The sequence below is a fragment of the Ovis canadensis genome, chromosome 23 (assembly GCF_042477335.2).
Source record: "Ovis canadensis isolate MfBH-ARS-UI-01 breed Bighorn chromosome 23, ARS-UI_OviCan_v2, whole genome shotgun sequence".
In the NCBI taxonomy this organism is placed as follows: domain Eukaryota; kingdom Metazoa; phylum Chordata; class Mammalia; order Artiodactyla; family Bovidae; genus Ovis; species Ovis canadensis.
The window spans coordinates 60,444,774-60,469,883 of record NC_091267.1 but is presented as its reverse complement, the minus strand read 5'-3'; the positions used below and the strand labels follow the sequence as shown (position 1 = coordinate 60,469,883).

General features: G+C 41.4%; 1 protein-coding gene across 1 annotated transcript; it reads left to right on the top strand.

The window, feature by feature from the left end:
• The first annotated feature begins 6,917 nt into the window (after positions 1-6,917).
• Positions 6,918-22,776, top strand: IER3IP1 (immediate early response 3 interacting protein 1). Its single transcript, XM_069568488.1, has 3 exons — positions 6,918-7,142; positions 20,619-20,720; positions 21,588-22,776. Exons 1-3 carry the CDS (start codon positions 7,052-7,054, stop codon positions 21,641-21,643), a joined length of 249 nt encoding a protein of 82 aa, XP_069424589.1. The 5' UTR covers positions 6,918-7,051; the 3' UTR covers positions 21,644-22,776.
• Positions 22,777-25,110: the final 2,334 nt, after the last annotated feature.

The window sequence follows — 25,110 nt, the reverse complement described above, 5'->3', positions numbered from 1 at the left end:
CTTTGTTTCCATTTGGTCCAAGGCTTGGGCAAGGGCTCCAGGTTGGTTAAAATATAAGAAAGCCTTCTTAAATGAACAATGCAAAGAAACAGAGGACAATGATAGAATGGAAAAATTAAAGATCTTTTCAAGAAAATTGGAGATATCATATCATGGGGATATTTCATGCAAAGATGGACACAATAAAAAACAGAAATAATAAGGACCTAACAGAAGCAGAAGAGATTAAGAAGAGGTGCTAAGAATACACAGAAGAACTATACAAAAAATGGTCTTAATGATCCAGATAACCATGATGGTGTGGTCACTCACCTAGAGCCAAACATCCTGGAGTGAGAAGCCAAGTGGGACTTAGGAAGTATTACTGGAAACAAAGGTAGTGGAGATGATGGAATTTCACAACTCCAGCTGAGCTATTTCAAATCCTAAAATATGATACTGTTAAAGTGCTGATTTCAGTATTTCAGCAAATTTGAAAAACTTAGCAGTGGCCATTAGGACTGGAAAAAGTCAGTTTTCATTCCAATCCCAAAGAAGGGCAATGCCAAAGAATGCTCAAACTACCACACAATTTTGCTCATTTCACATGCTAGCAAGATAATCCTCAAAATCTTTCAGCTAGGCTTCAACAGTATGTGAACCAAGAACTTCCAGATGTACAAATTAAATTTAGAAAAGGCAGAGGAACCAGAGATCAAATTGCCAACATCCGTTGGATCATAGAAAAAGCAAAGGAATTCCAGAAAAACATCTACTTCTGCTTCATTGACTATGTCGAAGCCTTTGACTGTGTGGGTCACAACAAGCAGTGGAAAATTCTTAAAGAGATGGGAATACCAGACCACCTTACTATCTCCTGAGAAATCTGTATGCAGGTCAAGAAGCACCAGTTTAAAAAAAAAAAAGAAGCAACAGTTAGAACCAGACATGGAACAACCGACTAGTTCAAAACTGGGAAAGAAGTATGTCAAGGCTGCATATTGTCACTCTGCTTATTTAACTTCTTTGGAGAGTGTGCGTGCTCAGATGCTTCAGTCATGTCTGACTCTTTGCAACCCTATGGACTATAGCCTGCCAAGCTCCTCTGTCACAAGATTCTCCAAGCAAAAATACTGGAGTGGATTGCCATGCCCTCCTCCAGAAGATCTTCCTGATCCTAGAACTGAACCCGTGTCCCCTGCATCTGCTGCATTGCGGGCAGATTTTTTACTCACTGAGTCACCTGGGAAGCTCTCTATGCAGAGTACATCATACAAAATGCTGAGCTGGATGAGTCACAAGCTGAGCTGGATGAGTCACACGCTGGAATCAAGATTGCCAGAAGAAATATCAATCTCAGATATGCAGATGATACTACTCTAATAGCAGAAAGTGAAGAGAAACCAAACAGCCTCTTGATAAGGGTTAAAGAGGAGTGAAAAAGCTGGCTTGAAACTCAATATTCAAAAAACTAAGATCATGGCATCTGGTCCCATTACTTCATGGCAAATAGAAGTGGAAAAAGCAGAAACAGTGACAGATTTTATTTTCTTGGACTCCAAAATCACTGCAGACAGTGACTGCAGCCATGAAATTAGAAAATGCTTGCTCCTTGGAAGAAAAGCTATGACAAACCTAGACAGCATACTAAAACACAGACACATCACTTTGCCAACAAAAGTTGATATAGTCAAAGCTATGGTTTTTCCAGTAGTCATTTACAAATATGAGAGCTGGACCATAAAGAAGGCTGAATGTCAAAGAATTAATGCTTTCAAATTGTGGTGCTGGAGAAGATTCTTGAGAGTCCCTTGGACAGCAAGGAGACCAAACCAGTCAATCCTAAAGGAAATCAGTCTTGAATATTCATTGGAAGGACTGATGCTGAACTTGAAGCTCCAATACTTTGGCCACCTGATGCAAAGAGCTGACTTACTGGAAAAAGCCCCCGATGCTGGGGAAGATTTGAGGGCATGAGAAGAAGGGGGTGACAGAGGATGAGATGGCTGGATGGCATCACTGACTCAATGGACATGAACTTGAGCAAACTCCAGGAGAGAGTGAAGGACAGGGAAGCCTGGCAGGCTGCATTTCATGAAGTCACAAAGAGTTAGACACGATTTAGCAACTCAACAACAACAAGGGGTGCAGAGAAGGGCTTCAGGCAGAAGCCCTGACATTAGCAGGGTTCCTCAAAGGCCTCTGGGCTCCAGAGGCTCCTAGTCATGCTTGAGGGTGAGCCTTTTGAAGAGATATTCGCCCAACCCAGCCTGGGGACCAGCCAGCCTGCAGAGGTTGGTCAGGTGTTCTCCCATCTTCAAGGAAGTGTCTCTCCAGGAACTCACAGAGGTAGGGGTCTGTGAGGGCAGAATCCAGGCCATGCAGATCCAGAAGGGCTGGGTCAGGTTCTTCTCCTTGAGAAGGGTGGCTTCCATAACACCCTGGGTTTTCCTGACTCATCTTGAGATGGCTTCTGCATGTCCTGGAAAAGGGTGCAGCTGCAATGCTGGTTTTGCATTTTCAAGAGACGCTGGGCCCTCTCTTGCTTCTTCTCAGCCAGTTCACAGAAGTGGCCCATGTCCTCCAGAGCCACATCGTTGTGGTCAGTATAGAAGCCCAGGAGGCCAGCAGACGTGTGTTGACCAGGCAGATGACGGTGGCCTCCACCTCAGTGGAATAATTCTGATGATTCTGGGAGCTTATGGTTGATCACTAATAAGAAGCTACGCTTGAAAAATGATGTTCGCTGGTCTTGCTGATCGGGGAGAGTTGAGCGGCTGATTCTGAGGGTTGTGACTGAAAAAAGATTGGAGGGCGGTGGGAGGCTGGTGTAAGGGTGAGGGGGTGCGGGTCCCTGGGTCTATTCCATCCAAACATTATCAAAGCAAGAGACGCATCTATGGGACCGCTGAGTGCAGTGCCGAGACAACTATTTTATAAACACATTTTAAAAATCCCAGAATTTGAATGTTTTTGGAAGTAATGAGATCAGAGGAACAATTCTTTTTAAGGATATAATCTGCTGTTATCAGCTTAGTCTACCAGCCTGGATATTTGAAAAGTGATGAATCAGATCAGTTCAGTTCAGTTCAGTCGCTCAGTCGTGTCCGACTCCTTGTGACCCCATGAATCGCAGCACGCCAGGCCTCCCTGTCCATCACCAACTCCCGGAGTTTACTCAGACTCACGTCCATCAAGTCAGTGACGCCATCCAGCCATCTCATCCTCTGTTGTCCCCTTCTCCTCCTGCCCCCAATCCCTCCCAGCATCAGAGTCTTTTCCAATGAGTCAACTCTTTGGATGAGGTGGCCAAAGTACTGGAGTTTCAGCTTTAGCATCATTCCTTCCAAAGAAATCCCAGGGCTGATCTCCTTCAGAATGGACTGGTTGGATCTCCTTGCAGTCCAAGGGACTCTCAAGAGTCTTCTCCAACACCACAGTTCAAACGCATCCATTCTTCGGTGCTCAGCCTTCTTCACAGTCCAACTCTCACATCCATACACGACTACTGGAAAAACCATAGCCTTGACTAGACAGACTTTAGTTGGCAAAGTAATGTCTCTGCTTTTGAATATGCTATCTAGGTTGGTCATAACTTTTCTTCCAAGGAGCAAGTGTCTTTTAATTTCATGGCTGCAGTCATCATCTGCAGTGATTTTGGAGCCCCCAAAAATAAAGTCTGACACTGTTTCCACTGTTTCCCCTATTTCCATCTATTTCCCATGAAGTGATGGGACCAGATGCCATGATCTTAGTTTTCTGAATGTTGAGCTTTAAGCCAACTTTTTCACTCTCCTCTTTCCCTTTCGTCAAGAGGCTTTTTAGTTCCTCTTCACTTTCTGCCGTAAGGGTGGTGTCATCTGCATATCTGAGGTGATTGATGTTTCTCCCGGCAATCTTGATTCCAGCTTGTGTTTCTTCCAGTCCAGCGTTTCTCATGATGTACTCTGCATATGAGTTAAATAAGCAGGGTGACAATATATAGCCTTGACGTACTCTTTTTCCTATTTGCAACCAGTCTGTTGTTCCATGTCCAGTTCTAACTGTTGCTTCCTGACCTGCATACAGATTTCTCAAGAGGCAGGTCAGGTGGTCAGATAACCAGGTACAAATATTGTACACAAATATTGTATTTTAAGCTGCTTTTGCTAGATCTAGAGATTTTGGAGACTGAAGGAGCCCTAGAGATCATAATCACCTAATTTTATGGGTGATATAACAAAGGCCCAGAGAGGTTAACCTGATTCTTTTGACAATAAAAGAATTAGATCATGTGAGTTGTAACCCAGTGGTGGGGACAGAGAGGGGTGACTGTGAGATGCTTTTCTCTCACCTCCACTTCATCCATCCCCTAATCTCCAGTCATCTCTCTTTCCCCTCTCTTCAGTAACCAATAATCTAGTAAAAAAATAAACTGCAAGTTACCACTCAACCAAAGCTTCCAGACAAGGCCCGCATGTTCCCCTCCTGCTACCCAGCCCAGGATAGAAAACCTGGAGTGGTCACTCTCCCCTTACCAAAACGACCTTCTATCTCTATCATTAGTGTCTAGAGCTTTGTGGATCTTGAAAAACTGGAGGATTTGTTGGCATCCTGTTGTTTCTTTTATTCCCTTTAATTTATCTTCCTGTGTTTGTCCCTACCTGATTTGCACTTAAGGCCGATTTTGGAGATAGTGCTTATGTATATCTGTGGGAAACGATACATCTCTTCTTCCCTGTAGGCACTAACTTGTTGGCCCATTTAAGCTTAATTTCTTCTTGGGAGTTTAACTAATCATTCATGGTTTTGGCTAGAATCTCTTCCAGCAGCTGCAACACACAGGCTTCCAAAATCCTTTCTGGGCCTTATGTGCTGCTTTTCCCTTTTTAAAGGGGAAACTGAGAAGTTCAGGAAAATGATTACTTTTCATGTGTGGCTGTGTGCTAAGTCACTTCAGTTGTGTCCGACTCTGGCGGTGAGTGTGAATGCTGATTAGGCCAGCTGTGTCTATTAGCTAAAATGATCAAAATTAGAATTCTTCCTTCATACAGAGACCGGCAGACAGAGGGCCTGTTGTTCCTGGTAATAGCATTTTATTTTATTTTTCATGTAATTTTATTTTTTAAAGGTCAACTTCTTTTTTTTTTTTTTTTTTACCTTTATTTAGTTAGTTTTGGCTGCACTGGGTCCTCATTGCTGTGCACAGGCTTTCTCTAGTTGCAGTGAGCAGGGGCTACTCATTGTTTCGGTGTGCCGCCTTCTCATTGGGATGGCTTTGCTTGCTGCGAGCGTGGAGTCTTGGCACAGGAGCTCAATAGTTGTGAAATCCAGACTTAGCTGTTGCATGGCACGTGGAATCTTCCCTGACCAGGGATCGACTGGTGTGCCCTACACTGGCAGGTGGATTCTTAACCACTGGACTGCCAGGGAAGTCCTGATGATTACATTTTAAAGGAATGGCTTTCAGGTCCTTGAGTAAGACACCCTTCAACAGGAGATACATATATATCTCAAAGGGACAGAGGAAGGACTCACAATCATAAATCCACTTTCATAAGTGCTCTAAGAAGGTGTGGTCAGGGGCCTATTTTCAGGTGTGGGCTAGAACAAACAGTAAATTTGGGGGGGAGCCTTGAACTTTCTCAGGCAGGCACTTTAAGGGGGGGGGGCGGTGCTAGGGATTTCCGTGATGGCTATGCCTACCAATGCAGGAGACGCAGGTTTGATCCCTGGTTTGGGAAGATCCCCTGAAGAAGGAAATGGCAATCACTCCAGTATTCTTGCCTGGGAAATCCCATGGACAGAGGAGCATGGTAGGCTACAGTCCATGGGGTCACAAAAGAGTTGGACACGACTTAGCAACTAAACAATAACAAGGGTCAATTCTTATGAATTGAGTTGTTAGAAACGAAGTCTTTTAATATGCGGATAGGGGATTGGATGAAATCATTTGTGTTGAGAATCTGTAGTTTTTATAGGCCAAGGTTGAGTTTGATCAAGGAGAGAATGTTTCTCATCCAGTAATTTTAAGACCTGTTGTAAGGTCAGATCACCCAAGATGGCTGTTCTCTTTCTCTCTGTAATCCCCTACTCCACCAGGACCTGCTTCACCTACACCCTACACTAAGGACTGACCCACCCACACACTTGCCCAACCCCAGCCAGTGACTGTTCTTGTTGAAGGAGCAGTGAAGGGCATGCCCCTCTGCTGGTTTCCCTGGTAACCAATCAGCCAAGGTGACAGCCAATTGCTCTGTAACTGGTAATCCCCCTATCCCCACCCGCCAACCCCACCATTCCCCAGGAATGAAGATTGCTGCCATATCTTGCCCACCTTGGGGTGTCACTCCAGGGCCTTGCTTTTGACAGTCAGTATTCCTGCTCCTGGCCCCTCATCCATTAAATCATTATTCCTGTTTCTGACTCCTGGGTTTTCCTTTGGTCTTGAACTCGGGCAAGCACAGTCCTTGGAGGCCTGTGGGGTGCAACTCAACCCATATTATTTCAGTTAAATTTTTATAAAAACTTGTATTTGCCTTTTTCATCTGTAAAACAGGAATTACTTATTAACATCTCATACAGCACTTGGGAGCATCTAGTACAGCGCTGTCCAGTGGAAATATTGGACAAGCCCCCATGTCATTATCAATAACCTCATTGCCACATTAAAAAAAATAGAAATAAACAATAAAAATTAATGTTTGCATTTTACTTACCTAATATAATCAAAACATTTCAACATGTAATCAACATTTTTAAATTATTGGGAGATTTTACGTTCTGTTTTCGTTCTGTGTATTTTACATTTACAACATTTCCATTAGGGCCAGACACTATTCAAATACTCAGTAAGCTGCCGCATTGGACCGCGCGGGTCTACGCAGCTCAGCAGACACGCCCTACAGAGGTGAGCGTAGGGCGGGTCTTAGCCAGACGGGGCGGAGCTTCTCAGAGCCCGTGGGGGTGGGGGCGGAGCTTCTCAGAGCGCGTTTTGGGCCTCGCTGGCTGCCGTAGGAAGCGCTGGACGTGGCCGCGCCACGTCACTTGCCGCCGGGGGAGAGGAATCAGTTGGGCCTCCGGGTGGGTGGCCATGGCCTTTACGTTGTACTCGCTGCTGCAGGCGGCCCTTCTCTGCGTCAATGCCATCGCCGTGCTTCACGAGGAGCGTTTCCTCAAGAACAGTGAGTCGGGCCGATGGGCCGGACTGAGGGGGCGGCGGCGGAGCTTGGGGATCGCGGACCCGAGTAGGGCCGCGTGAGAGGACCACCTGGGCAGGGACTGACGGGCGACCAAGGGCTCGCCCCTTTGGGGCCCTTCTTTGGGCGGGGAAGCCGAGCCACTCTCGTCTCACGGGAGTGAAGATTGTTCTATAAAATCAATTAGGGTTAAGGTTAGGGTTGGACGCCCGCTGGGTGCCTGCCCTCGGGGTCGGGAAGCGGAGATAAGGAGTAGAGCCGGGGACTCCACTGCCTGCGAGTAGTTTAGGCTAGGAATTTGGTGCACGTTTCCATAGCTGCTTTTAACTGTCAAAAATCTGAGGTGTGAGTTTTCAGTGAAAGAGGGAGGGGCGTGGCTCATTTTGGAGCGTGGGTAGTTTGAAGAAGGAACTGATGGGAGGGTCATAGGGGTTCCTGGGCTTTGGAGATAAGAGGAAAGGAAGCCTGTTGGGATTATCACAACATCCAGCCATGCGCATTCCAAGAAAAATTTATTCAGCGCAGTTTATCGGGTGCCTGTGATGCGCCAGCCTGGAATCTGAGCGTACAGGGAAGACAAATTATTCCTACCGGGATCTCGCAATCCAGCGAGCTCCATGCCACTTGGGCAGGCTGCTTTTTTTCTGTCTGAGGCACCATTACCGCAGGATACTGCATGATGGTACATCATTTGTCACAGCGTGCGGAACATGTCAGTGTAGATCACTGAAACTCAAACCCATGAGCAAGATTGATTCGTTTCATTTATTCCTTCAGGAGAGATTTATTGAGCACAAATATGTACCAGGCCCATGTAATAGGAACTGAGGTTACAACAGTTATCCTACCCTTCTAATGGAAGTTACTCTAAGTAAAAGCTGCTGCTTCTGCTGCTGCTGCTGCTAAGTCGCATCAGTCGTGTCCGACTCTGTGCAACCCCAGAGACGGCAGCCCACCAGGCTCCCCCGTCCCTGGGATTCTCCAGGCAAGAACACTGGAGTGGGTTGCCATTTCCTTCTCCAATGCGTGAAAGTGAAATCGCTCAGTCGTGTCTGACTCTTAGCGACCCCATGGACTGCAGCCCACCAGGCTCCTCCGTCCATGGGATTTTCCAGGCAAGAGTACTGGAGTGGGGTGCCATTGCCTTCTCCTAAGTAAAAACTGAAGAAGTACCAATAACAAGTATGCAGAATGTTACAAAAGAGATGTGTTGAGACATACTAGCTTGTGAGTCTTTGAAATCTTGGAGGAAATATGTCTAACCTGAAACGTGAAATGTATCAGTAAACATTAGGTGAAGGGTCAGGAAGTGAGGAGTAAAAAGCTGGTGTGAAAATTGGAAAGGTCCTAAGCAGGGCAGTGATGTGACCAGATTTGTGTTATTTGCAAGATCTTTCTGGGTACTTTATGGAGAACAGATCAGAAGTGTAGAAGAGTGGATGTGGAAAGCACCATTTCAAATAGGGCAAGTAGATATTGTGAGTATAATACAAGTTGAATGGATATAAGAACAATAATGATACTTAATGCTTTAACACTAACCGTGTGCCAGAGATCTGTATCCAGTGCTTTACACATACTAACTTGTGTAACCCTTACAGGAACCCTGTGAGACAGGTACTGTTTTCATCCCTGCTTTACACGAAGTTGGAGGAAATGAAGAAATGGTAGCTGCAAGGGGATACCGGGATATGTTTTGTGGTGGTTTTGTTTTTAGGTGTCAGCAGCAACAGTGAGAACTAAGGTTCTTTTGTTAAGTCAGTGCCATGAAAAACTTGGGGAGAAAGTGAACACTGAAGCAAATATACAAATATAAAAAAGACAGAAGAGATGTAAGAAGGTATTCATATGCAGCATGTGGACCTTGGTTGACTTCTACTTCACACATCAACTGTAAAAAACATTTTGAAGATTCTCGTATGGACTAGATACTAGATGATATTAAGGAATCACTGTACATCTTGTTAGTGTGATAAAGATGCATACTGAAATGTTTAGGAGTGAAATACTATAGTACCAGCAATTTATTTTTAAAGAAATCAAGCAGAGAAAAAGATGAAGCACATAAGGCCAAAAAAGAAATCAATAATTTAAAAAATTATCGAATTATTTAGTTTTGGCTGTGCTAGGTCCTGGGTGCTGCGCTGGCTTTCTCTAGTTGTGGTGTGCAGGCTTCTCAGTGCAGTGGCTTCTGCTGCTGCAAAGCACGGGCTCTAGAGGTGTGGGCTTCCGTACTTATGGCTCCCAGGCTCAAGAGCGGGGCTTAGTTGCTCCATGGCACTTGGGTGGTTTCCAGATCAGGGATTGAACCTGTGTCTCCTGCATTGGCAGACGGATTCTTAACTACTGAGCCATGAGGGAAGTCCCCCAAGTCAACAATTATTACACAATGTTGTAAATCAACTATACTCCAATATAAAAGATGTAAAAAATCAGCAAGTTATTAAATCTGAGTGATAAATATGTTTTAGAACTTTCATAATTAAAGGTTAGAAAAAAGAATGGCTAACAGGAAGGAAATAGTAATGGGAGAAAAATAAAAGATACAGGAGAGAAATGAGGTGATTGATAGCTCAAGGATTCTGAGAAGGTGGGTGGAGATGGGACCTAAGGTACACATGGAGGAGATGGCATAAGTGGGAGGTGGGATACTTTCTTTATTGAAAAAGGAGGAAAAGTTAGCTGGAGAAGCAGGTTCCTAGATTTGGTGGCAGGAAGTTTTTCTCCATTCCTTAGAGCAAATAGGCCAATCACTGTGACCAAGGTGAAAAGATGTAGCAGCGAGCACGACACACTGTCTTTGTTCTCAGAGAGGTAAAACAGATAAATAATTATACAGATAACTGAGTCTAGGATAAATGCTTTGAAGGAAGAGAACTAGGTAAGAACCATGGGAATATAACCTCCTGGTTGAATTAGGACAGTGTTGGTTCCTAAGGAAATACCATTTAAAGCTAAGTCCTAGAATAGGAATAGGAATTAGTGTATTTTTGGTTACCTTTCAGACTTCTAAGTGGAGATGTCATGTAGGCATTTGTGTATACAGGTCTGGCACCCAGAAGGGAGGTTTGGGGAGGATTTACACATGGGAATTTTTAGTGTTGGCTGGTAATTTCAAACCGTTGGAATGAAGGCTGTTTCTCAGAGAGGTTCAAGGATTGAGTCCTGAAATTATTTATTCATGTCAGGGTTCTTGGTTGCAAGCAGCAGAAGCCAATTCTGGCTAATTAAGGAGAAGGAAATTTAATAAAAGGTTTTTGGACAATAGAACAATGGAGCAGAGTGGAGAATCCAAATATAGACATATATTTATATGGACACTTAATAAAGGTAACAGCAGAGTGTGATAGGAAGGTCGATAAAAGATTCTGGGTTAACTGGATATTCAAAAAGAAGTAAATGAATCTTGACCCTCTGCTTCACGCTAAACACAAAAGTCAATTGCAAGAACATTGTAGATCTAAGTGGGAAAGGTAAAAATAAAGCTGGAAGAAAGCCAATTTTTTTTTTTTCTGAAAGGGCCATATTAAAAATACATAGCAAGCTTTTGCAGGCCAGGAGACAGAATTGAGGCTATTAAGTGGGAATTAGCTGTTTATAAATGTAATACATCATTCTTTTTTTTTCCCCCAGCTTTGAGATTGAATTGATGTATAACATTGTGTAAGACATATCTGTGATGATTTGGTACGCAAATATATTGCAGAATGCTTACCACAGTAAGGTTGGTTAACATATCCTTCACCTTACATAATTATCATTTTGTTGTAGATATTGTTTCAGTGAGAACATTTAAGATTTACTTTCAGAGCAGCTTTCAAGTAAACAGTGCAGTGTGTTAACCACACTGCATGACCACTGCATGTTGGTCACCATGCTGGACAGTAGATCCCCAAATTGCTCATTTAGTAACTGAGAGTACCTTTTGACCAGTATCTCCTGATTTCCCCCTCACTCAGCTCCTGGCAACCGCCATACTGCTGTCTCTTTCTGTGAGTTCAGTGGTTTTAGATCCCACATACAGGTGAGATAGTACAGTAGTAGTCTTCCTCTGAGTTATTTCAGTTAGCATAGTGTCCTCAGGGTCCATCTTTGTTGTCACATATGTCAAGCTTTCCTTATTTGTGGCTGAATAACATTTCACTGTATATGTACATTACATTTTCTTTATTCATTTGTGAGTGAATACTTAGATTGTTTTCATGTCCTGGCAATTGTGAATAGTGCTGCAGTGAATATAGGAGTGTGAATATCTCTTCAAGATAATGATTTCATCTCTTTTGGATAAATACCCAGAAATGGGATTACTAAATGTGCCTCTGTTTTAAATTTTTTGAGGAACCTTCATCCTGCTTTCCATAGTGCACCTGTACAAATTTACATTCCTGTGGACAGTGCACAAAGGTTCCCTTTTTTCCACATCCTTGCCAGCATTTATTGTCTCTTGTTTTTTTGGTAATAGCCGTTCTTACAAGTGTTCTTACAAGTGTGAGGTGATATTCCACTGTGGCTTTGACTTGCATTTCTCTGATGAATAGTGATGTTGAATACATTTTCATGTACTTGTTGGCCATTTTTATGTCTTTGGAAAAATATCTATTCAAGTCCTCTGCCCACTTTTAACCAGATTATTTGGAAATACAATTATTAATGGAGAGCACTTCCAAAATGTTGGTGTGAGAACCTCCACTGGACCCTCTTTTCAATGAAACCACTATAACTAGTGAATATTATTTAAAAAACAAACATTCAGAGTCACCGGGAATTGTCATAAGAGTATACAACAGACAGAGAAACTTTTTTTTCTGCCAAGAAAATCTATGAAAGCTCAGTAAGAGCAGTGAGTCTCTCAGTGAGAATATCCAGTTCTCCCTCCTCCCCCACTGGGGGGGGGGGGGTGGGGGGAGGAAATAATAAAGATTACAGTGAAAATTAATGAAATACAGACCAGAAAAACAATAAAGAAAATTAACAAAACTAAAAGCTAGTTCTCTCAGAAGATCAACAAAATTGGCAAACATTTACCTCGACTGAGAAAAAAAGACTCAGATGACTAAAGTCAGTGATGAAAGGAGACATCACTACCTTAGAGAATGAAAAGGATTTTAAGGGAATGGTGTGAACAACTGTATGCCAACAAATTAGATGATTTAAATGAAACGGACAAGTTTCTAGAAAGACCACAAACTATTGAACTGACTGATTAGACCTATAACTTGTAAAGAGATTGAGTTAGTAGTTTAAAAACTTTGAACAAAGGAAAACCCAGGCTTCATTGCTGGACTCTGTCAAACATTTAAAGAAAACTTAATACCAAAATAGAGAGGAGAGAGGACATCCCAACTCATGCCTTGAAGCCAGTATTAACTTGGTATGAAAACCAGACAGAGCACAAGAAAAGAAACCCCAGACCAGTATCTCTGATGAATATAAACACGAAAATTCTGTGCAGAACACTGGCAAACGAAACCAGGTGGGATTTACCCCAGGAGTGCAGGGTTGATTTAACCTTTTAAAATCAATTTGATTCATCATATTAGTAAAATAAAAATCACATGGTTATAACAGATGCAGAAAAAAACTTGACAAAACCCCATACCCTTTCATGGAGAAGGAAATGGCAACCCACTCCAGTACTCTTGCCTGGAGGATCCCCTGGCTGGAGGAGCCTGGTGGGCTGCAGTCCATGGGGTCGCACAGAGGCGGCACAGAGTCGGACACGACTGAGCGACTTCACTTTCACGTTTCACTTTCATGCATTGGAGAAGGAAATGGCAACCCACTCCAGGGTTCTTGACTGGAGAATCCCAGGGACGGTGGAGCCTGGTGGGCTGCTGTCTATGGGGCCGCACAGTCGGACACGACTGAAGCGACTTAGCATACCCTTTCATGATAAAACATTCGAGAAACAATCTGATAACATCTATGAAAACCCCCCAGTGAGAGTTGTGTGAGCGTAAATAATAGAGAAATTCCTAAAGGAGGTAGATCTTAACAGTCAGTCAGGAGACTCCCCTGGTGGTCCAGTGGCTAAGATGCCATGCTCCCAATGCAGGGGGCCTGGGTTCAGTCCCTGGGCTAAAGATTCCATGTGCTGCAGCCAAGACCTAATGCAGCTAAATAAGTAAATATTAAAAAACAGAAACCAGTAAGTCAGATTTGCATCAATGTACAGAGAAATGAGGGCTTCTCTGGTGGCTTAGCGGTAAAAAAATCTGCCTGTAGCACGGGAGACACAGGTTCAATCCCTGAGTCAGAAAATCCCCCTGGAGAAGGAAATGACAACCCACTCCAGTATTCAGAGCAATCTGTGAGGCTACAGTGCATGGGGTGTCAAGAGTCAGACATGGCTCAGCAACTAAACCACCACCACAGAGAAATGAACAAGGTATTCCATAGGCCTTCCGTATGATAGACATAGATGAGCGTGGCAGTTTATAAAACATTGAAGAAACTCTATAGATATATGTTTCTATTTAAATATATATTACTGAAAAGCATTTGTTTAATTTCGTCAAGGGTTAAATGGAAATGATTGTGTTGAATTGGGAATTATATTGAACCAAGAGAGATTAGTCTAAGTATACTAGATCATTCACTTCAGCAGTGCTCTTTTTGATAAAGGTAATTTTTTCAAACTTACATTAGTAGAGTTCTTGTGTGGTTTATTAGGTACTTTTACATTTACGATAGCACTGCAAACTTGGTGACATAAAATAAAGCACGTTCATTTTCTTTCATAGAAATGGAAACTGATCTCAAAGAACCTGAGGTTTGCCAGTGGCCTCAAAACTGTAGTTAATACTTTTTCTTCAAAATGTATCTAGCTGAGGATTGTTGACTGAACCTGGATGGATTACCCTTTTGTGTGTGACTTTTTGAAGTCTGGGCAGGGGAAGAACATTCTGTGGTGTTTACAGTTGGCAGCATCAGCTGCTGGCTGGTCTTATCATTTGTTTTCTGCTGGGCCCTCTAGCTATGGACAAGAAAGCTGCAGAGTTCAGTCTTTATCCTCTATTCTTCTAAAGCAATTATTTTCAACTCTTTCAAGTTTCAAATCATTGACCTACTATTGTGAAAGGGTTTAGCACAGTCATTCTTGTGTAAGCGCAAATACACACATACTTCCCTTCTCTGCCTCTCACATCTCCAGCCAATTATTGGTAATATCAGTATTCCATATTTAATATGACTGAATATTACAGCTGAACAGTAAAAAAAAAATCGTAATTTTATTCTTCTAGTTGATCTGTGGTTCAAGTGTAGAATTCTAGATTGGAACCACTTTTTCTAAAGTTCTAAGAACATTATTCCATTTAATTTTGTCATTTCCTTTATTGATGTTAAGTCTAATGCCATTCTGATTCCTGACTCTTTGCAGGTAGAGACCCTTTAGGGTATTCTCTTTACCTTTGCATGCACAGTCCCTTCAGTCATGTCTGACCCTTTGCGACCCTATGTTCTGTAGCCCACCAGGCTCCTCTGTTCATGGGATTCTCCAGGCAAGAATACTGGAGTGGGTTGCTGTGTCCTCCTCCAGAGGATCTTCCCAACCCAGGAGGTGAACCCCCATCTCTTACGTCTCCTGCATTGGCAGGAAGGTTCTTTACCACTAGCACTACCTGGGAAGCCCTTTTATCTTTAGAGGTCTGAAATTTTACAATAATGTGGCAGTCTATGGGTCTCCTTTTCATTCATTGGGCTGTACCCTGATGGGGCCCATTTGGCCTAAAGGCTCATATCCCTCAGTTCTGGGATATCATCTCTTAATATGTGATTGATAATTCTTCTAAAAGCTTTTACTGGAGTAGAGTTGATTTACAGCGTTTGTGTTAGTTTCAGGTGTACAGCAAAGTGAATCAGTTATATCCTTTATTTTTTTTTAAGATTCTTTTCCCATTAGGCCATTATAGAGTGTTGAGTAGAGTTCCTTGTGCTATACAGCAGGTTCTTATTATCTTATTTTTTATATATAGTAGTGTGTTTATGTTAACCCTAATATTTCCCAGATTATCCCTCCTCCATCCCTTGGTAATGATAAATTTGTTTTCTACATCCATGACTGTACTTATATTTTGTAAGTTCATTTGTACCCCCCCTTTTTTTTGACTCCACATATAAGTGATATCATAGTGATACGTCTTTCTGACTTCACTCAGTATGACAAACAGTCTCTAGGTCCTTCCTTGTTGCTGCAGATGGCATTATTTTGTTCTTATGGCTGAATAGTATTCCATTGTATATATGCACCATGTCATCTTTATCTATTCCTCTGTTGATGGACACTTATGTTGGTTCCATGTCCTGGCTGTTGAACATTGGGGTGCATGTATCTTTTTGAATTATGTTTTTCTCTGGGTATATGCCTAGAAGTAGGATTGCTGGATCATATGGTAGTTCTAGTTTTAGTTTTTAAGGAATCTCCATACTGTTCTCCATAGCGGCGTAGTGACTGTATCAGTTTACATTCCCACCAACAGTGTAAGAGGCTCCCCTTTTCTTCACACCCTCTCCAGCATTTATTGTTTGTAGATTTTTTGATGATGGCCATTCTGACCTGTGTCAGTTAATACCTCGTTGTAGTTTTGACTTCCTTTTCTCTGATAATTAGTGATGTTGAACATCTTTCTGTGTGCTTTTTGGCCTCCTCATTAGACAAATTTTCCTGTTTTTTCTTTGCTCTTTCTGGAACTCCAGTTATTTTGACATATTGATACTCCTTTTTTAATGTTTTTCTTGTCTTGTAGGTGTCTTCAGCTTAGTGTGTCAGCCTCTTTTGAACTTTTTGTGCTGATAGAGCAAGAACAAGTGCTCCTTTTTTACGTTCCCTTTTTCATGGCATCTTGTTCTCTGAGTTTTGTAGCTATGTTTTGCCCAAGTCGCGAAATCTCCCAGTGACCACCAGGGAGCTGATATCTGATGCAAAAGCAAGAGAGTTTTTATTACCAAGCTCGAGCTGGGGCTCCCACCGATACCGAGGCAGCAGCTATAGGGAGGAGCCCTGAGCGCTGGGTTACATTGCTTATATAGGGTATTATCGAGTGAAAAATTCAAAAACCGGGTGTCTCCGGGTCTGATTGGTCACCTTCTGATGAAGGGTTAGGTGTTGAGTTCTGATTGGTTTTCCTTTCCTGGGCTTGACTCGAATTTCCCAGGCTGGCCAAGGGTTCTGATTGGTTCGCAGGTGGTGGGGTGAGGTCAGGGGATTCCCAAAGGCTCTTTTCCCCGAACCTTACAAAATGGAGTAGCTTTGATTCTTAAGCTACAATAGTTTTTCTCTAAGGATGTTCGTTGTTTTGTTTTTTTAATGAACTTCTTGCATTCTTCCTCAGAGCCTTCTTTTCTGGCTTCACTCCGTCCTACCATGTTCAGAATTGTTCCCTCTCGACTGTCAGTTCACTCTAAGAGTAAACCTTGAGAGGCTCTTTGGAAGCTCTGTGTATATGGTTGGGATTTACTCACCAGTGGGCGTCCCAGTTAAATTTGCCGTTTCATTAAAGCCCCCTGTATGTCACTAACTGAAGTCTTCCCGGGCAGCTGGTCAATTTCCAGAGTAATTGTGCAACTTCCTGTCTGCAGAATGTATGTATTCTTATGTTCCAGACTTATGTGATACACAAGCAGGGAAAGCGGGCAGGAGTCTGACACTTGGGTTTGTAGACCCTAATTAATTCAGTCCACCTTCCTGAGATTTCCCCAGGTCTGGAGCTTCCCTGCTTCAGTCTCCACTGAGAGTAAACCTGTCTCCTGAGGGGTTGAGAGAGAGAGAAACTCTTCCCATCAGTTCAGTCTAGGGAAAGGGAGGCAGGGATGAGTGGCGCTTACTGCTCCTGTGGGGACTTTCATTTAGTCCTCCTGTGTTTCCAAAACTGCGTCACCCTCACTGGCATTTTGAAGTTTCTCTCAAGTTTTCTGGATTCTCGGCACGATTCGCCTCAGTTTTTTATTGTGTGCTCCCTGGAGGTTTAAGTTTCAGTTTTCTCTGCTAAGTCAGTTATTGTCTATCTTTTTTTGTTGTTGTTCTGATTAACTTCTCTTGCCTGGGGACTTCTTTCTTATTACTCTTGTAAGCTCAGTGGTAAGAGAATCCACCTGCCAGTGCAGGAGACACAGGAGATATGAGTTGGATTCCTGGGTCGGGAAAGTCCCCTGGAAATGGCAACCCACTCCAGTCTTCTTGCCTAGAAAATTCCATGGACAGAGGAACTACAGTCCACGGGGTCTCAAAGAGTTGGACATACACTGTCTTATTAGTAGATTTCGGGAGAAGTCTAACTTAAAAGTGTGTGTCCATTGATAGGGTTCAGGACATGCTACCCCCAAATAAGTCACTGTGGCGTGTTGAACATCTTAAGGTGAAGGAGTTAGAGAAAACACCAGAAGCAGAGCAATCAGCCCACCCTCCCCCCGGATGCCCCTTGTTTCCTGAAAGCAGGAGATAAGTTTCTCATGTGAAAGGTATCCTCCCCATACCAGAAGGAAGAGAGACATTCTTAGCACCAGAGACAGGGAACTGAGGGCCAGACAGACTGTATTACTTTATTATCTTACCCATAGCCCAAATGCCTTTTCTTGTTAATTCTTCACAAATTTATTCCATTGTCTAAAACATAGAAAAGTTTCCTGTTATGCTCACTTTTTAGGTCTTCATTTTCTTGTGAAGACTCCCAGGTACATGTAAAACCTTAAAAAACTTTGTATGCTTTTCTGTTAATGTCTTTGTCAGTTTAATTTTCAGACATAACCAAGGACCCTAAGAGGGTCAAGGAAACATTCTTCCTTACAGTAACCATTATGTTTACCTGAACCAGGCTGCTTTCTTACTGTGCAGAGTTGTTAAGTTGGTTTATATGAGCAAGACTAATCTGGTTTGGAAAATAATACAACTGGTGGTGGTGGCCATTCTGTGTTTTATGTCTTTTCAAGACATGATTAGAATTTTCACCACATTATAAGTAGTTAAAGGCTGGTACCACACCTCTGAACTTAGATGACAAAAAGAGAATTGCCATATAGTGGAGAATACTGATTTGAGCTACCTAGAAAAGTGAGAGAAAGAAAATACCTAGAAAGTATGTGGGAGAAAGAAATTATAGTAGAACTTGTTATATAGTAAAAGTAAATGTTGGAGAAACAGCATAAATAAAATTTGCTTGCCAGAGATCCAGAAGTAGGAAACAAGCAAAATGCAGGTTTGAGATTGTTTTTAACTTGGGGAGATGTATGCATTTAATGTTGGAGGATTTCTTCCTCCCTCCCTCAAAGCTACAACTGAATGATTGGTTTGTGTTACGCTTTGTGTATCTTAAAAATAAAGAAACATGGTTCTTTGGAAACGATCTTAGGGTTTACCATACCTTTCTTTATCCAAAGTTAACTTGGTTTGCTATAAATTCAGTTTAATTCCACAAATGTATATTAAGTACTTGCTCCGGGGTGGAGGAGAAGGGAAAGGTAAAGAAAGACTAAATTTAGTTCTAGGAATTTATAATATGACTTACAATCAGTAGTTACTGTTTGGGTAAAACAAGTTTTATTATGACATAGAGGGGAATTAGGAAAGGCCTTGACTTTAAAGTCAGACAGACCTGGATTACTTTGCCAACAAAGGTCCATCTAGTCAAGGCTATGGTTTTTCCAGTGGTCATGTATGGATGTGAGAGTTGGACTGTAAAGAAGGCTGAGCACTGAAGAATTGATGCTTTTGAACTGTGGTGTTGGAAAAGACTCTTGAGAGTCCCTTGGACTGCAAGGAGATCCAAGCAGCCCATCCTAAAGGAGATCAGTCCTGAATATTCATTGAAAGGACTGATGCTGAAGCTGAAACTCCAATACTTTGGCCACCTGATGTGAAGAAATGACTCATTTGAAAAGACCCTGATGCTGGGAAAGATTGAGGGCGGGAGGAGAAGGGGATGACAGAGGATGAGATGGTTGGATGGCATCACCAACTTGATGGACATGGGTTTGGGTGGACTCTGGGAGTTGGTGATGGACAGGGAGGCCTGGCGTGCTGCAGTTCATGGGGTTGCAAAGAGTCAGACACGACTGAGCAACTGAACTGAACTGAGACCTGGATTCAAAAGCTGCCTTTAACATGTATAGCAGTTAGTGGGAATTGAGTGTGAACAGCAATACTTGGAGGGTTGTGGTATGATACAGGGCTAGGATGTTAATTTAAGGAGCTTCTAACTTCACTCAGTAGATGATGGAAATCATCACACATTGTGAGCTAGAAAGATCTGGCCCTTTAAGGGAGAAAGAGGTTGAGATGAAATTGCAGAGGCATCTATTGAGAGTCTGGCCAAAGATGGTAGAGGCTGTGATCTTAACCACTGTGATGGAGGTTGAACTCTGGGAGCTCGAAACGAGTAACACCTCTGTGGACTAGGAAGGCTGTGAGCACAGGTAGCTAGGTCTTGAAGGGTGAGTGGGAGCCAAAACATACCTATTCTGTTGTGAACTTGAGTTTTATACCGTAGCATATCTCAGTATTGATGTGACCAAAAAAGCAATCATTATTTAACCTTTATTTCAACCAAGTAAAAGTTGATTAAGCAATATGAAATCTTGTTACCTGATACTTGGTTCTTTCATGTATAAAATAAAAACTTTTTCTCCATCTTCAGGTTAAAGGGTTAGCGTGTCAGGAATTAATTAAGCCCTGTAGTCATAGGAGATTAAAAAAATACGTAGTCATATGAGATATGAAAAGTGGACCTGAAATAAGGACAAGGGAAGGACATTGCAGAAATGAGGATGTGTGAGCCTCTAGTAGAATGTGTAAGGCAATAAAAAAAAGATGAACAAATAAAGGTAAAGAAGTAATGATTTATATTATCAGGAAAATGATAGAAGAAGGTAAAAGACCCATTTACTAAAAATAAGTGGGATTAGAGTTAGATAGTAGGCTAAATTCCTCACCTCAAAATTGAGAAATGAGGAGAAATGGTCAAGTTAAAAAGATATACCTCTGTTGGCATGCCATGGAGGCCTATCCAAGCTGTGAACAGGTTTGTATTAACATTTCCCCAGGTGCACACGTACTGAAACTTAGATACAACACCTTTATACTAATAATTACGTTGGGTTTTATGAATTCTGAGTTGAACTAATGTATTATTCAACTTGACAGTATGCTTTGGTTCTCAGTTCTGACCTGAAAAATGTTTTGTTTAAAAAAGAAGAAAGAAAAGAGTTAGGTTGTCACAACAGTCATCTTTACTGAATTTAGTGCCATGGAATAATTTACTAGGCTGTAGTTTATTTTATAAAATTAAAAGGGAAATTAAATGTGCTGCTTATCAAAAGTAAAAAATATACTCTAAAATTTTTAAATCATATGATATATTTTATGTCTTTAACAGAGACTCAGAGTTATGTTTTAGAAGGTGACTAATGAGGGAGCAAGGCAAGTGCATAATAGATTTTAACACAGCTTATCATCTTTATGTTATGCAGTTGGCTGGGGAACAGACCAGGGAATTGGAGGATTCGGAGAAGAGCCAGGAATTAAATCTCAGCTAATGAACCTTATTCGATCTGTAAGAACCGTGATGAGAGGTAAGAAGTAAAACTAATAGAACACTCTTTCACTTTAATTTTGTGGTTTAAGTAGCAAAACTTCCAAGTGTGAATGTCATTTTTAGTGGGAACATTTTTCTGTTTGACTTGGCTTTCCCGCTTAAAAAGTCACTAGTTTCTTTCCGCTCTTGCCTTTTCTCTCTGTTTAAGCCAACTGATGCAGATGGAGTGCTCAGCCATGTGATGTTTCTTTGCTACCTGTATGTCACCTCTCGGGGTTGAAAGACATTAGTGTTCTTGCCTTTTAGAAGATCTTTTTGCTTCTAAGTAGAAAAGTTATCTAGAGTCCTGTAAGACTTTCAAGAGAAAAATACAGGCCCCATGTCTGTTATTTTATTAGAAAATATTTTAGAACAACTTGGGAGTTCAAAACCTTTTATTAGAAACTGTTAAAATTAGAGTCTCTTACTACCTCTACCTCTGTCTGTCTGTTAGCTGCTTTCATCACAGCTTTGGGTAGAATGATAAGTAAGTTCATTCTTCATTTAGTGATGAAGCTACAGAATCTTCTTTGCACTATGTTTCTAATGTCAGATGTTGCTGGTGACCCTGTGGGTCTACTCCTGCCCGGGTCCAGTTTGCTTGTGTTCCCGGAGCTGCTCTAGCACTATCCCCAGATTACTTTGTATTGATCTAGTTGTGCCAGTGTGACCCTTATCCCAGTCACACAAGCCCTCTTTCAAATAAGTTTTGGATTTTATGATCCAGTGCATGTTTGAATGCTGCTATGTGATAAGGACTTGCAATGTGATTCTGATGACATTCTGTATTTCTACCTTCCTGATGCTAGTAACTATGACTTAGTTTTTTTCTGATTTAATAATTAAATTTGTTTTTTCTTTGCAGTGCCATTGATAATAGTAAACTCAATTGCAATTGTATTACTTTTACTATTTGGGTGAAGATCAATGGGGGAAATGGAGACTCCGAAGACAACCTGCCGGCAGAAGTTATTACTTCAGTCTTTATTGAAGTATACATATCTTAGCTGGCTCTCCTTGGACTTGACAAAAATGTAAACCTTACAATAAAACCAGAGTCCCTATTTATCTGATTTTTTAAAATGTTGCACTTACAGTTTTATTGTAAAAAGATCGGATCATCAGAGGCCATAACTACCGAGGATTGGAACACATTCGATTGCTGACTGCTGATAAAAGTTCATGCTGCGGAAAAGATTGTTAAAAGGGTGCAGCACTGTCACTTCCGTGTTTTTAGAGATTCCTCTCTCTGACTTCTCAGGGGTGAATTTTTTTTCAGAGTTCTTGTGACTTAGTTATGATGTGAGAACGATTATCCTCCTAGATAAAATTTAAAGGATTTTTAAAATATAAAATGTTAGGTAATCTGGATTGTTTTATTTTGAACTCGTTGGTTAAGTATTGTGTTTGTATACTGTCTCAGCTATGAAAAATTCAAATCCATAGTAACTATTGAGGAGCAATACTCTGATTTCTGGGAGAGTTCTAATTTTCTTAAGATGGATAGTCACATGTTGATTGTGTTTTTAAGTTTCATTTTAAGTTTGATTCATGCATTTGTTATTAATTGGCCTGAATGATGAGACCAGATCAGTATCTACATATTTCCAAAGGTTAAAGAAAAATCTGTATAGAAAAGTCTATGCCCTTTTTAACAATGATGACTTCTTTTTTTAAATCAGCATAAATAGTAGCCTGTTAGAGCAATCCTAAACAATCACCATTAAACCACACTATGTAAGAAGACTTTATTGTTAAGCATTTACCTCCCCAAATTATCACGTTTCTTGGAGCAGCACATTAAGGGGTGTGATTGGTGATTCTTCATTCTGTCAGTCACTAGAGCATTCATGGTGGATAAATTGTCTTTTGTTTTGTTTTTATGTCTTAGACCATCCCATATTTGTTTACCCCATAATACCGTTTTATGCAGAAAGATTAAGACAATGTAAATGGTTTTTCTGGAAATTAGTAAATAATGCTTTAAAAGGGGTAGAAAGGCATCTGTGTTTAAAAGAGAACATTTGTAAATAAAATTCAATTTCCAAGTCAAACACTTGTTTTTGTACCTTAGTATATACCTGTCAGCTTAATCTTATTTTGTGTGTAATACTTACTCTATGTGTTCTTTGCTCTAAAATCATTGAACACAGATTTAATGAGTTTCTTTTTTCTTCAATGAATTAACAGCATTGCTGACATATATCAGGACAACTCATGAACAATTCTGATTCTATGACTTAAGGACAGGTTATTAGATGCCTGTTGGCCATGCCTGAGCTGGAGATGGAAGATCTCTGAGTAGGGGTGCCTTATAGCTGAACCAAAGAAGTTGATGAGGGATCCTTAGTTGATTTGTTGCCTAATGGGAGTAACTAACATATTTTGCACTTAAAGGCAATTTAAGAATCTGACGCATGAATCTGAATTTAAGCTGTTGAACAGATTCAAAAGTAGCAGTTAACTGAGGGCACTCCTGTTTCTCCACAGGCAATGAGCCATATAGAATTTTAAAGAGAAAGAAGAGATCTTGGCCTGATAGCACTTTATTGAAGATGTTACAACACACTTATTTACTCATTTAATGTTGAGATACTGTCCAAGTTCACCTTGCAATGGAGAGCAGTCACAGCAGGGCAGGATCAGAGTATTCTGTAGCAAAGTGGTTCTGAGGAAAGTGCAACATGGGCATCAAAGTATTCCCTCTCTAGGAGCTTCCCTGGTGGTCCAGTGCTTAAGCATCTGCCTTCCAATGCAAGGGACACTGGTTTGATCCCAGGTACGGTCGGATCCTACATGCCATGGAGTAACTAAGTCTATGCGCCACAGCAACTGAGCCTGTGCTCTAGACTCCTCACGCTGAAATCACTGAAGCCTGCTGGCCTAAAACCTGTTCTCCGCAACAAGAGAAGCTTCTGCAAAAAGAAATCAGCACACAACTAGGGAGTAGTTCCCACTCTGCAACTAGAGAAAGCCTGCTCACAGCAACGAAGACCCACCACCGCCAAGTAATAAGTCTTTAAAAGATGAAAGGAAAAAAAAGAGCTTTCTCCCTAAAGGCCTCTTACACAGTTCTAGCTCTACTGTGCCTGCAAAGAGGTCTGTAAACTTTCACAGGTTAACCCTGGTTTCCCCAGGGAAGTTGCGATGCAGTAACGTTAGTGTCTTATTTTAGTAGAAGGTAACTTAAGTGCCTGCCTGCCTGCCAACATCTTCCCACTTAGCCATTCTTAGGATTAACAATCTGTGATTATTTTGGACTCCAAATACCTGTAGTGTTAATGGTCTTGTGTATTCTGACCCTGTGTCTATATGCCTATGACCTAGGATGAAGGATCTTGACTGTAGTCTGTACATACTCAAATTCATAGCCTAGTCCTTAATCAAGTGGTTTCAAACTTCGATTGTTAACAGCAGAACTGGATTTCCAAAAGAATAATAATTTAGAAGTGTAATCTTCTAGTATCTTAAACAGATGGCAGACCTCCCTGGTGGTCCAGTAGTTAAGAATCTGCCTTGCAATGCAGGGGACACAGGTTTGATCCTTGGCCAGGGAATTAAGATCCCACAGGCTTCAGGGCACCTAAGCCCATGTGCCACAAAGAAGAACCCACAGGCTGTAATGAACACCCAGCACAGCCAGAAACAATAAAACAGATGGGAGCAGGTCCATTTTTGTATATCAGTTGAAGCAGGAATGAGACTCAGGCCCACTGTTCAGCATCCACTCTTAACAAGCTTCCTAAGGTTCTTCCACCAAACCCTAAGCTTTCAAAAATATGGTTATGAAGTATTTAAAAAAAAAAAAAAAAACCCTGCTTTTTGTAGAGTAGGCATGGTGATCTGTGCCCTGCAGATATTTATCACTTGTGTGTATATATGTGTATACTCATGAAGTGACCTGAGACAAGGCAATATATTTGAGTGAAATAGGAGGCAGGATATTGCTAGTATATCAGCCAGAACTATTTATCATATGGCTTAAATAAACTTCCTAAGACCTCAGTTGTTTTGGTTGCTTCATCTGTAAAATTGGTCAAAATTGGTCAATAATTGTTTCGCACACGAGTCATCTTTACCAGGTCACTAACCTTTGATCCTAGATAAAAAAGATGTTCTGAAATGTTTTTTTTATGTGAAATAAGTTACTTTCCTACTGACTTGTAACCAAAGTTATTACCAATAATAAAATTTTGATACCAAGCATAACGGAAATCTTTTTTGCTAAAATTTTCCTTGGCCTCTGATTGGTCATTAGATGTCAGATATTGTGAAAACACAAGGTCCTGGGACACATACTGGACAGTATCCACAGACAGTCATGATCAGGATAAATTAGATACTCATGATGAATTTAAGTTTAGGAATTCTATTCCTTTTATTCTAGT

What these genes read in the sequence shown, in the direction of transcription:
- IER3IP1 (XM_069568488.1), top strand. Translation starts at nt 7,052, where the DNA reads ATGGCCTTTACGTTGTACTCGCTGCTGCAGGCGGCCCTTCTCTGCGTC. An exon ending in GGAGCGTTTCCTCAAGAACA is followed by an intron (nt 7,143 to 20,618) that starts GTGAGTCGGGCC and finishes TATGTTATGCAG; the next exon opens with TTGGCTGGGGAACAGACCAG. An exon ending in TGTAAGAACCGTGATGAGAG is followed by an intron (nt 20,721 to 21,587) that starts GTAAGAAGTAAA and finishes TTTTCTTTGCAG; the next exon opens with TGCCATTGATAATAGTAAAC.